Source organism: Aplysia californica, unplaced genomic scaffold (assembly GCF_000002075.1).
Source record: "Aplysia californica isolate F4 #8 unplaced genomic scaffold, AplCal3.0 scaffold00072, whole genome shotgun sequence".
Taxonomy (NCBI): domain Eukaryota; kingdom Metazoa; phylum Mollusca; class Gastropoda; order Aplysiida; family Aplysiidae; genus Aplysia; species Aplysia californica.
In genome coordinates, this window is record NW_004797342.1 from 824,406 (window position 1) to 837,549 (window position 13,144).

The 13,144-nt window shown below is 38.8% G+C and overlaps 1 protein-coding gene across 1 annotated transcript in view; it reads left to right on the forward strand.

Moving 5' to 3' along the window:
• The window catches only part of LOC101853608 (gliomedin-like), a gene marked incomplete in the record, with an annotated part of 98,532 nt that overhangs the window by 19,792 nt on the left and 65,596 nt on the right, over nt 1–13,144 (forward strand). Inside the window, 1 exon segment of the mRNA XM_035968655.1 lies at nt 1,459–2,089. Coding sequence (XP_035824548.1) covers nt 1,459–2,089 — 631 coding nt within the window.

Here is a 13,144-nt window from a genome sequence, read left to right on the forward strand (position 1 = left end):
ATCTATCTATCTATCTATCTATCTATCTATCTATCTATCTATCTATCTATCTATCCATCTAGCGCGCTCTTCTCTGTTTATCTAAATGACGTGAGGTTGATTCTCACACAACAACTCTTCTTGCTGGGACACTGTAACCAACTCAACTCAAACTGACACTGTAGACATGGTATTGTCTAAATGATATAAAATGGCGTGTTGATGAGTTCACGAGTCATTTATACTCATCAGTCAATCTATGCATCAATTTTTCTATTCGGGTGTCTAAAAAATATCATTTACGCTTCACTAACTCGATCCTCTTTGTATCAATTTTTATAAAACTTTGCAGAAATATAAAATTCACCCAGAGGGGCACTGCTTTTCTCAATATGAAAAAACTCGACTGATATGTTCTGAAGATATCAAGTTGATAAAATTTTAGCCAAAATCCTAAAAAAAATTGTTAAAAAATCACCCACACCGTTCTATTTCAAATAGTCATATTTTTTTGAAGAAGAAGAAGAAAAGTAATATAAAACTGAATTGCGAAATGACCATGAGAAAGATAGTCCCTATTTAAATCTCCAGGTGTTGACCATTTCTTTCCAAACAAGCTTCAATACTCGACTGGACAATCTGAATAACACTGCGGCGTGTTTCTGGGCCGATTCTTTGGACATCCTTTTAAACAAAATGAGTTCGATTGCTTGTGGGTTCTTCCCGAAGACTCTAACTGTCAAAATAATTATAAAGGAAGTAATTGGGTGGGCTCAAGTTGGGGGGGGGGCAGGGGGGGATGAGGTAATTATTCATTTGTAAACTTTCTGCCCAAAAGGTGTTTCGCAGACCTTTCTTACAACCATATCCGGGTCCCTCCTGATGTGTGGGATGTGGTACCATCCCACTGAAGTAAGGCTTATACAGCATAACAATAACACCGTCTCCTCCCAAAACTTCTCCAAAACTTTCTCAGCGCTGTGAGATATTATTCATAGGTAATTGTTGTGGTTTTACCGTCCTCGTCCTGAAGCCTGAATGGGCAAATCACACCCCTGTAACTAAACGACATAAAGGAGTGAAATTTTCTTTTTACCCAATCAGGTTGAAATTTGAAAAACTTGATATTTCACCAACTGATTTTCTTTACATTTACACATTTGCCCCCCTCCCTGGTTGGATTTTAATTGTTCCACGTTTTGTTGAAATTGATGAGATGAACGAGTTAATGCCCTTAAAGCGGGTCCTCTTTTTTCTACACCCTCTAGTTACTGTTCTTTATATCGTCAAAGGAACTACATAGCCACCCGTCTCCTATCTCTGTTAACTCATCAGTTCCTCTGTTGTTTCAGCATTTCGTTAAGCCGTCCTTAAGACATACACATGCTTTTGCCCACCCAATCATCCATCCATCTTCTTTGCTAAGAATAAATACCATTTAAAATTTAATCATAACGTTATTTATTTGCATCGTTCCAGATCCAAAATGATTAGCTGTCACAAGGAGTCCAGTAATGGACACCAAACAGTCAATGACATTAGGACAGCACCCAAAGACTGCGTGAAAGATGATTTGACCCAACATGAGAAGGATCACCTTATGAATCGTCTCTGCCCTTGTGGTAGTCAAGGTAGTCAAGGGACGCCAGCTTGTGAGGAGAACAATGGCTGCTGCTCTTCATCTTCCACCAGCGAACGTACGGACAGCCTGCTCATACCACAACAGACGATCCTTCTGCCAAAGTTCTCGTCTCTTCAGCATCACATCCGTGTTCTATACGCTGTGATGACTTGCCTTACGTTTATGCTCGTTTCTTCCATTGTAATTTTCTACCTCGAAATAAGCGCACTCAGGGAAGAACTGACTCACAAAGTGACCATCAAAGAAATGGTTGAGCTCTATCTTCCAGAGCGGGGAATCTCAAACAGCGAACTTCTGATGCCTTATATCTCTCAAGACCAGGAGCTACACCTCGGGGCGTTCTTGGAAGAGGAAGACCACCCGAGTTATGGGCAAGAGAACGTCAGGACAAAGAGGCATGCTTATGGAGAAGAAGGATCGGGAGCGGCGGATGACTGGACGTGGATGAGCTCTTTCGCACGTGTGCCGGTGAGTCGTGAGCTATATAATCTCTGTGTTCGAGTAAATATGTGTGTGCGTGTGTATGTGTGTATGTGTGTGTTTGTGTGTGTTTGTGTGTGCGTGTGTGCGTGTGTGCGTGTGTGTGTGTATGTGTGTATGTGTGTGTATGTGTGTGCGTGTGTGTATGTATGTATTTGTGTGTGTGTATGTGTGCGTTTGCGTGTGTGTGTGTGTGTGTGTGTGTGTTTGTGTGTGCGTGTGTGCGTGTGTGTGTGTGTGTATGTGTGTATGTGTGTGTATGTGTGTGCGTGTGTGTGTGTGTGTGTGTGTGTGTGTGTGTGTGTGTGTGTGTGTGAAGATCAAAGGAGCTTACTCATGATTCGTAGATTTCAGAAACAATGGTCATCAAGTATACAATAAGCTGACTTTGTGTGATTTGACGCTGCTATAGCCAACAACAATTATCCTTGAGTAACTAACAATAATGTAGTACGTCAGATTTGAACTCCTCTGCATTGACTTAGAAGCTATCTAACATTAGTATAGAATCAGTTCTAACTTGTACAACAGCGTATTTAAAAAAAAAACTTTAGACCATTTAGACATTTAATTCGCCATACTTTCCTCAGTGCAGCAGTTATGATTGGCCTGGATCGTTGTTTTGTAGGTGGTTCAGACAGACTGTGCAATTTAGCATTTTTTTTAACTTACTTGATTCTGCCCATGTGGTGGGATGTTTGATTTTCTTGGGAAGGAGTTTCGGTTCCTTGCTGGTGTTTCTCCCATTTAGAGGTCGCTCGGATATCCCCACTTTCGATGCAAAAAGCTCAATTCAATGGCAGGTCTCATTCTGTCTAAAGAAATAAATCATAAACGCAAAGCAACAATTTCTTAACGTAGACCAGGAGTACTCAGGACTTTGAAGGGAATTCAGGACTTTGACGTAGGAAACTTAGAACTATGCCCAGCCCCTCCCTCCTCAAAAGCTCAATTCCGTACAAAAAGACACTCTCCCCTTCTAATCCCCCTTCCCCACAAAAAGAAACCAACAGACCCAAAACAAAAAACAACAAGCAAACAAAAGTCTTAGAAGACAAATTATACAGAAAAGAATAAAACAAAATGAAACTAAAAACAAATAAAACAATAAAACAATAGAAGACAAAAAAGAAACACAGACACACATACTACGTCCCGTATCCCCTGGAGTTTTGTACAGCCTTACGTTCGTTTCCTTTTCTTATCTGGAGTGATAGAAACAAAAATTAAATGAATAACCAACCACCCTCTCTTGTTGTTATCGAACTCTGATTCCAGATGAAGTGGTCTTATTCTCTTATAGTAAATGCCAGGTAAGGCGCTGTAGTATCATCTGGGGAGTTCTAATGAGGTCTTTTTAAAAATGCAAGCACAAAAAGGATGAAACGGTTAACCGATTAAAAATTTGTCAACCATGAAGCGCCAATCAGTAGAGCCAATCAGAACACAGAAGGAAACAGTGTTATGGCAACCTTAGACGTACCCTGAAACAATTAATTCTTAAATTGCAGCCCCTCCACCACCCCCCCCCCCCCATCCCCAACCTGCAATGAAACGAATTAATCATCTCATCTTTAATCCATATAATTGATATAATTGATTTATTTCCTTACAAAACACATTTGCTTATAAATTCCTTTTATTTATTGGCGTTTTACGTATAGGAGATTTGGGGGGAAAATGAGGGGGAGGGGGTACGTTATGGATGGGGTTCGGGTGGATCCACAAAAAGATTCTTTGGAAAAAAACATTAAGCTGAAAACATAAAGAGATGATGCAGTCCGTCAAGGCATATCATTATGATAAAATAGTTATTTCATGCCATTAAATTGCGATATTGATGGGTTATTGTACTATATTCCTTGTACTAGAATTGCTACCCACCAATTGCATTAATTTGTTTGGGGTTTTTTTAATTTATGTATTTATTATTTTTTAAATTTTATTTATTTTCATGATCAGCGATTCATTGTCTGATTTTTTATTCTAAATTCATGCATTGTTTAATTGATATTTACTTTCCTTATGAGCTGGAGGACAGAGCACTAAGCTATTTTCTTTCCTATCAATAATAAACTTTAGGCATATCGTTCTAGACTGCTAAGTGCTGATGTATCTTGATCATCCATTCTTTGTCGTCATAATCCCCTCTTGTTTTTTTGTGTTTTTTTCATTTGGGGGGGGGGGGGGGGGTTGTACATCTACATTCTGACTCCTAGCCCAAATCCTAAAGCTCCAAGACTGTTGTATCAATCAGGTCCAAATTGCGAGAACTGACATATGCAAGAATAGTATATGATCAGCTTGATATAGTCTGTCGGGAGTTTTCTGTCTAATGCTTGTTCATTCTACCTTCCGACCATGTGTACATTATGACTTTAGCGCAATTTGATCTTAATTCTGCATAATCAGTGATGGACTGGTCGGAACATGCAACTAAATACAACTTAATGTTCGCTTTGTAGTGATTCATAGTGGAATCATAATTTTACTTCATAGGGGTTTAATTTGCAAGTACCATTGCTACGACCTTTACTTAGGTACATCATTCTCTGTGATGTACGTTCACGACGTATGGATATTTTTAGAATTTTCATAAATCTATATTAATCGGTTCTTGCCAAAATGATTCATCGTGTAAATTAATATTACCGTTCCTCCTTTCCAATACTAGAATCGCCCAGTTTGCGGAAGTTATGTCTGCTGCTTTCAGTACAAAAAGTGTAAGTTCGAGACTGGGCATGGAGGGTAGAAGAAGCTCCATCTGTAGAATTTATGGTAAACACCATGAGTGAAGGCGTTTCAAATATACGGGTAATAATGACACTTAGTTGTGTGTAACCTCAAACATTAGCGAGCTCAATGTCTGCTATAATATATGCAAAAGCTGTATCTAAGCCGACATAAAAGTAAGACGTTGAGGAGTGGTCCGATAAAGAAAAGCCTGACAGAGACTTTTTCAGTGCAAGGAATAACCCGCGTTGTCGTTAACACGCTGTGAATGTAGACTATATATAGGTGCTATTTATTCTTCTGTATCGAATTAGAGCAATCTTGACTGTAAAGTGAGTGGTCAGAGCTAGACCAGCTCAGCAGACCCATGCTTCATTGTACTATTTTCGAGCTCCGTCCATAAAAATGAAACAGTTAAAAAAATAATGGTTCTTTTGGTTGTTGGCCAACTGATGTTTGACACTTTGGACTGGCTGGTAAACATGTAGCCTTCAGTGAGACAAACAGAGAGGTCAGATCTTTACAAAGTGGACTGTTTAAGCTAAATTTGGGGGAATTAATTAATGCCTTAGCCAAACTTTATACAATCCCCGCTAGATGAATGTTCTCTCTTGTGAAGAGTTCGGTCTTCAAAGTTCTGCGGTTGTATTGATATTTTTTGAAACATTTTTGTGCATGTGAATTTCCGTTTCAGAACGCAGCTGGTGATGCGAAATTGCCCTGTGTGTGTGAATAAGAATAGGAAGCAATGGTTCAAGCAATGGCGATTAGGGATAGTCTTGCAGTATCCGATTGTAGTTAAAAGTAAGACTTTCGTAGATGCTAACCATATGAGGTTGAAAACCCATGTAGGCACTTTTGTTTATGAATCTCTTCCAGTCTGGTGTCATTAGTCGATTGATTAGCCGTTTGCTTAGCATGGACACACGTTATCTTTGCTACCAGCGCTCTTGCTCATTTGATGCTTTCTTATCACTGCTGTGTTGCGTGGCCCCATTTTCTGAGTGCCTCGAGGTGATAACCCGCAGATCACCCGAGTGTCTCATGACGTCTTCTCAGAGATAAGAGAAGTCTTCTTGTCTAAGCCAATATTATTGTGAGACAGTGAAAAAAAACCCGTTACTTTAAATGATCTGTTGCACGTAAGAACAAACTTTGTGTATGGACTAGATCTAGAACTTGATCCACGAGTTGTGTTGAGTAGGTCACTCAGCTAATTGCGGTGAATGATTTTGTCATTATTCAGTTGTTTTTGTTTGAATCAATACCACCCGAAATTCAACATCTATCAGAGACCACAAATACCACGGGCGGTTTCTTGTTTCAAAAACTCAAAATTGTTGCTTTTCTCCTTTTGTTCTTCCTTTTCTCTTCTTTTATCTCCTGGTTTTTTTTATTTCTTCTCTGTCTATTTTTTCTCTTCTCATTCCAGGGTGAGGGAATATGGAAGCATGTTGATGTTTAGACTTTTTTGTTTGGTAACATGTTTCGGGAAGAGTATTTTTTGCTTGAGGAAAAAATCTGAAGATATTTTTGACAAATTTTGACTCAAAAAACAATTAGATATATCTATACCTAACTGAGTTTTTGCCAACAGCGTTCCCTTGTTAGTATAATTACTCATTACTGTTATCATTCTTTCCAGTTTTTCTATCTCTGTTGACTCTGTGTAAAAAGCAAAGCTGCAAACTTAACGCGGACACAACGACTTCTATCTATGTGGTGTCATCTATATCTATTGAGATTGGGAAATTGAATATTCTTCTTTAATTCAGATTAGCCCCCTCTGTATTAAAATACAGTGTAAAGCGGCCCCAACGATGGTGTTGGCAGAATTTCTATAAAAGGCTGTAAAGAGTGGAAAGCACCATTTTAAAGGGAATGGCGTACTATACTATGTTATACACCGTTGGTGGTTTATGATTCGGTGAAATGGGAAAATCCTTTGCGAACCCTAGGAAAAAATCATTGTGGTGATATTTGGTTCCTCGAGAAGTAAAGTTGCAGCTCAGTTAAATAGCTTGTCTTCTTATTTTTCTCGATCGCGTAACAATAGAAATCACACTAGGCCGTCCCGCCCAGTTCTCCTTTTGGCCCAGAACATCTTCTTATGTAATGTCAATGTTACGTGTCTCAGAGCCCTCTGTCTTCCTGCACTGCTGGAGGATTTGTTCCACACATTTGGTCCGCTTCTCCACACTGGCACTTTGGTGACTGTACTGGTTTAAAAACAGCTAAAACCATCTGTTTAAAACAAAGGTCTGTGATTGTATGGATTTAACCATGACACTCTGATAAGTTTGATTAAGGATACATAGTTCTGACGCTAGTTTTCCGGTTTGTCACCCAATCACTTTGAACGTGTTGAATTCCAGTCGAGAAAACTAGAAACTGTACAAAGGGTCTCCTTTATTAATGCGAGCGGAATACGAGCATGAACCGAAATGATTTTGGACTCGACAGAAAGATATCTCAGTAGCCTTAACAGTTGTGACAAAGACTCTCAAATTTCAGAAATTGCTGTTAGTACAAGATCGCATTCAGCTCGTGAATACTGTCAACCTCAAAAGACAAATTATTTTTCTCTTGGATAATTTGTTCCTTGTAGTTACTGCAGTAAAGCCGGCTTTTTCCATGTACCATTCGTGTCTTCGCCCAGTTAAGAGACAAAATTCCAGATTTAGCAGCTCCCAAAGCTAGCTCAGTAGCGTCAAATTTGGTATATTACGAGTTTACTATTAGATTGACTCCTATTTGTTGAGATACTAAAAGAAGGGTTGTTAAATTTCCAGTCGCGAAATCTTTATTATTATTTAAACGTTTTCGGCACAATGTCTTGTTTGGGGGGGGGTGTAATTTTTTCTAAGAGAGATGTAATACATAAAATTATTCCAAAAGAACGACTATCCGGGAAAGGAGATACCAAGTTTTTGTTTGCACCGGTCGCATCATCTGTATTTAAAAAAGAAAATACTTTTCAGTTTTCGAGGTCGCCTGAATGCAAAATATTGTCAAACACAAGATTGGGGCTCTCGTGGCCTAGAGGTTAAGGTTTTGGCCTCTCATTCAAAGGTCCCGGGTTCGAATCTGGGTAGAGACCGAAACATTTTCTTTTTAAAATTGTCTCCTTTCACCTCCTTTCCTGCTCTCTAAAAACGTTCTTTCGTCTGCTTTCGTCTCCTCTTTCTATCCCCACCCCTCACCTCCTATGCCACCCCTCCTCTGGGCTCCCGACTCTTTCTGCAGCCTTTCTACTGCTACTTTTTGGCTCCTTCTTATTGTTTTCTTTCAGCTACACCCCTGATCTTCTGGTAGGAAAGATCTACACATAGCCTTCTCGGACAAGGGCGAAAAATCTCGGAGGGCTCGTGTGCAAACTGCGCACGTTAAAGATCCCTTGGTAGTCCATAACCGATAAGAGTGGGCTTCGGCTGCCACCCGAGCAAAATTCAAAATTTCCTACCAACTGAAAAAGTTTAATGTGTCCCGCGCGCTCATATGACCTTATGCAGTTGTGAGCGCCGTAAAACACTTACCTAAAAACACCCAAACCCCCCCCCCCCCAACAAAAAACAAAAACAACAACAACCAAAACAACACCCCCCAACAAAACACAAGATTCTATCAAACTATGTAAATAATATAGTATCATTCCATTCTTTTAAAGGCCGATAGTGTTGTCAATCATCTTCTAATGTATTTTCTTTGATCCAGATGGATCGGATCTTGATTGTTTTCGAGGCTGTATCTATTCTAATTATTAAGGAACTTGTGAAAATTTTGAATGACTTTTTATCGCTTGGCCGAGTGACGAATGTTATGAGAGTCACGACGTGATCAAGCTATAAAACATGAAAAGTGTTGATCTTATTCTGCTACTGACCGAAAATGGCCGTATCCATTGAATTCTGTTGTTGTGTTAGATAACGGCAGGGTATTTAGTAGAAGGGCATATAAAGAGTTTAGTAAGATTAATTTTGTTTTTGTTTTCGGGTGCTATTTTTCATTATGTATCTCCCTTGGTTATTTTTTTGTGTGTGTTTGTAAATTTGCAGTTGTTCTTTTTAAATTTTTACTCCTTTGTGTGTGTGTGCGGGAGAGGGGGGGGGGGGGGGGGGCTTTTCATTTTCTATTCAGTCAATTCAACAAAAAATCGATATCAGAATGTTAGCCCGTTTGCAAGACCCAAGGGTGTTGGAGATATCTGCATCTGTTTGTAACACGATTACTTGTGCCCAGTTTATCCAACCCGGGTGTTATCAATGATAGTGTTGCGTTTGCCAAAGCTTCAACACGCGGTGGTGCTGAAGTTTTGTAATTATTCGTGCTGCAATCGTATCGGTATTATTTCTGTCTATATTTTTAGTTAGATGGCAAGACTGACAGACAGACAGGCAGACAAACAGTCAGACAGACAATCAGATAGATAGATAGATAGATAGATAGATAGATAGATAGATAGATAGATAGATAGAACATTTGTTTGGAAGACCTTGCGTCTGTGTTTTTCCTACCTTTTCAGAACAATTCCGTGCAAAGCAGTGGGAATACAGTATAGTCCAGCATGCATCGTCATATTTTTGTTGGGTTTTTTACATGAAAACTAAAAGGTATTTGTCGTCCCTCTATGGGTTGCGTCATTTCCGTTAGTCTGATTTTTTTATTTTTTTGGGGGGTGTTTTTTTTTATTTTATTACATTTTGGCTGAAAGGACAAACCGCAGAGAAAGAGGGCCCTATAATTTAAAAGTTTGATTTTCCACCCAACAGCACGGTCCTTTTGATTTCTTTTTCGTTATTGACCGTAAATACTATTTTCAAACTGCTTAATTTATCATTGAAAGAGAAAAAACAAACATGAATAGCGCATTAGCAAAAATAAGTGGTCACCGATATTTATTTCAACTACACCACGTTGAGAGGGAGACGAAACGAAACACAAACAAACAAACGATATAAAAAAAATAATATGACCATCACCATTGTACAATAGTAGATAATAAGTACACCAGTCTTAATTTTCTTCCCTAATGATTCTACTATCGGCTCCTATGATCGATGTTGCATCAGATTTTCAAGCCATGATTCAGCTTCCATTTACAAATTTCTAAAAAGCATGAAGTTCAACATAACGCCTCAGCGTCTGTGATCTTTTGGCTCACTCTGCTAATGAAACATTCTGTGGATGTTGATGCTATTCACCGCACGAAGTTTTACATCGTATCTCACTCTTGTTCAGGCGAAAGCATAGACATACAAACGCAAGAATGTTCACGAACACGATCTTGCACTTTCATTGCTTTTTCAAAATTATTGTCTGGCTGAAATAATCCGATAAAATTCCAACTGATCAGACAACAGTTTTGACAAAGCATCAGCCTTCTAAACTTGGAAAATATATTAATTGCCTATTACATATAAACCTAGTTGCTTAACCCATCGTAAATCCTCCTTGGTGATAAGCCACCCCAGCAATCACAAATTGAAAAAGAAAAAGAAAAGAATATCATACACAAATATAAAGACGGCACGCCTCTAAGATATTATACATTTTACTCTTTTTTTTCCTTTTTAAAAATACATGTATTCCTCTGGCTAACTACGCTTTTTCACTCGTCCTACTCATCAAAATGTGAGCGCAATAATTCTTTGCTGCGCATAATCTTTCATTGCCTAACATAATCTTCCATTTAAGATTACATTTCCCCTTATGTCTTTATCTGTTGGAAAAGACCGACGAACGTAGCTCATTATTTCACAATCGATTACCTGTTTTGTTTTCAAATGAAATTAATATATTACATGGATTAGAACTATTGGCTCTAGAGTAATTCCCTCAAATTTATTGCACATGGTGGACTTGTATCATCTGATGGGATAGACAGAATATCTGAAAGAGTAATCTATGGCCAGGGTCCTACTTCCCTTTCACAGCCACTTGATCCGTTATCATTTCTTCCGGTTACGGCCTACTTCCATATTTTTTATTTGTAATTCTTCTTTATGTTGGGTCTCCCTTTGCTCATTCTTGTCAGTGGAGAGTAAACAGACTACTTTGCCGAGCAATCAGAAGGACATTTCCTGTAAAGGTTAAAAATAGCAAAAACGTTATGCTCAAAGGTGCAAGAGTAATGTTTGCTTTGTGTGCTTCGCAGGAAGTTGAGATTGTTTCAGACTGCTAACAGGTCTGGTGGGGTAATAATATGGGTTGTAAAACGCGTAGAGCTTGCTGTTGAATGGGAATTTGTGTTTTGCAAATGCTAGTTATTTAATATATTTCATTATTACGTCGATTCTGTCATTTTTTTCGTACGCCTTCCTGGTCTTCACTCAGCTAATCGCTGCCCAAAAGTTACGATATTGAAATGACCGTTTTGTGATAAATGGAACCTAAATTTCTTGCTTCCCTCTCCTCGATGCTCCTCCCTCTCCCTCGTCATTAAGTGCCAAGTCAATCCCCTTAACTCCATGACAATGAGCGTGTCCGCTTCTAGCTCATGTCCCCTATTTTCTGTCTCTCTCTTCACACGCCTTCTCTCTCTCTCTCTCTCTCTCTCTCTCTCTCTCTCTCTCTCTCTCTCTCTCTCTCTCTCTCTTTCTTTCTCTCTCTCTCTCTCTCTCCTTTTCCTTTTTTCTCTTTGTCTACAATCTCTCAGTCCCACTCTGTGGAAGTCTGCCTGCCTGTCTGTCTGTCTGTTTGTCTCTTCCATCTAGCTCTCCCTCTCTCTCTTTCTCTCTCTTTCTCTCTCTGTCTCTCTCTTTCTCTCTCTTTCTCTGTCTCTCTCTTTCTCTCTCCCAGTCTTTCCCTTTCCAACCCTGCCTCTTTTTAAATTCCCCCTCTAATCACACATCATCTTTTTTATCTTCTTACTCTCTTTCTATCCATCTCTTGCTTCTTCTTCTTTTCCTTTCATTGTATGTATCCCCTGAGGTTTCATTGAAAGTTGATCGCGATTTTCTTCATTTTACATTGAAAACAGAATTTCTTTGGAAAACCATTGACTCCGAAATGGCGCACGGCTTGTTCCTTAATTTGGCGGGTTGTTACAGGAAGCATAACCCAGAAATCCTTGCATGTCTCGTCGGTTCTTACCCAAACCTGTACGCGGCGCCTCACTCTCTTAGCCTCTCATCCAATAGCCGTTTTGTGAATTCATGAAGAGCAAGATCAATACAAAAAGCGTCGTGAAATTATAGAAATATCTTGCAATTTTTTTTTGTATTGCGTGTGTTTTCGAATGTTCGTTTCACATAAATGTTTTTCTTTTTTTTTAAAATACGATTCATTTTCAACCCGTTTCCTAAATAGGCAATCTTAGATGTTTGGTAGTAAAAGAAGGCAAAACAAATACAGATTGTTTGTTTTGCTAACAGCTTAATATTTGCCTTTTGTGAACCCCAAAAATTCGATTTCCAGCTTTAATATTTCGTTTGTGCTTACCAGAGACATTGTTGATATAATTTCTTTTTCGGAGTTTATTTAAAGTATTTTCTAGAAAAGAAGGCAGAATGGAGATTACCTTGCATTAAACAGCTACTAGTTCAAGAGGAAATTTAAGAACCTAACAGGTTGTTTTGTGTCTGCTTATGTAGACAGTCTTTTGTAATCGTGTTGATGTTTTCATTTTCCTCTGTTATTTCTTACAGTTATGATGTGTGTTTTTGTGTATCCAAAATGCTTCGTGAAATTTAAAGTAGATGCCAACATTGTGTTACTTGTTCTGCCATATATTTTTTTAAAAATCTTTAACGATCTTTGAAGTAGAATGATAAGTTGCAAGGTTCATTTTGATTATGGCAGTACACGCGCCTGTGAATGCTCCAGTGGGTTTTGAATTTTTCTACCAGTACACATAGAAAATAGCTGAACATGGCCCATTACCAACAGTGTCCCATAATGTCAAATGAAGAAACACATTGTTTAAAGCTTGACCTTCAACGTGATTCCGTATAAAAATCCTTGGTAGGCAGAAAGTGACTATAGAGTTATTTGATTGTACATTTCTACCAACACAAACATACACAGGAATTTAAAAGTGAGACATTGCGTATGTGTTTGTGTGTGTCTGTTTGTAGGCCTATTGGTGTGTTTTTTCGAAGGGCGTGGGCAGGGTGAAAGAAAAAACCTGTCAACCTCATACTGTTATGAAATATTGCAAGCTTGATATAAACTTGTTATAAACGCTTTCCGCGCATATGGACTCAGTTCTCAATTAATGTCGAAATGTGTGTGTGTGTGTGTGTGTGTGTGTGTGTGTGTGTGTATGTGCGTGTGCATGTGTGTGTGTATGTGCGTGTGCGTGTGTTTGTG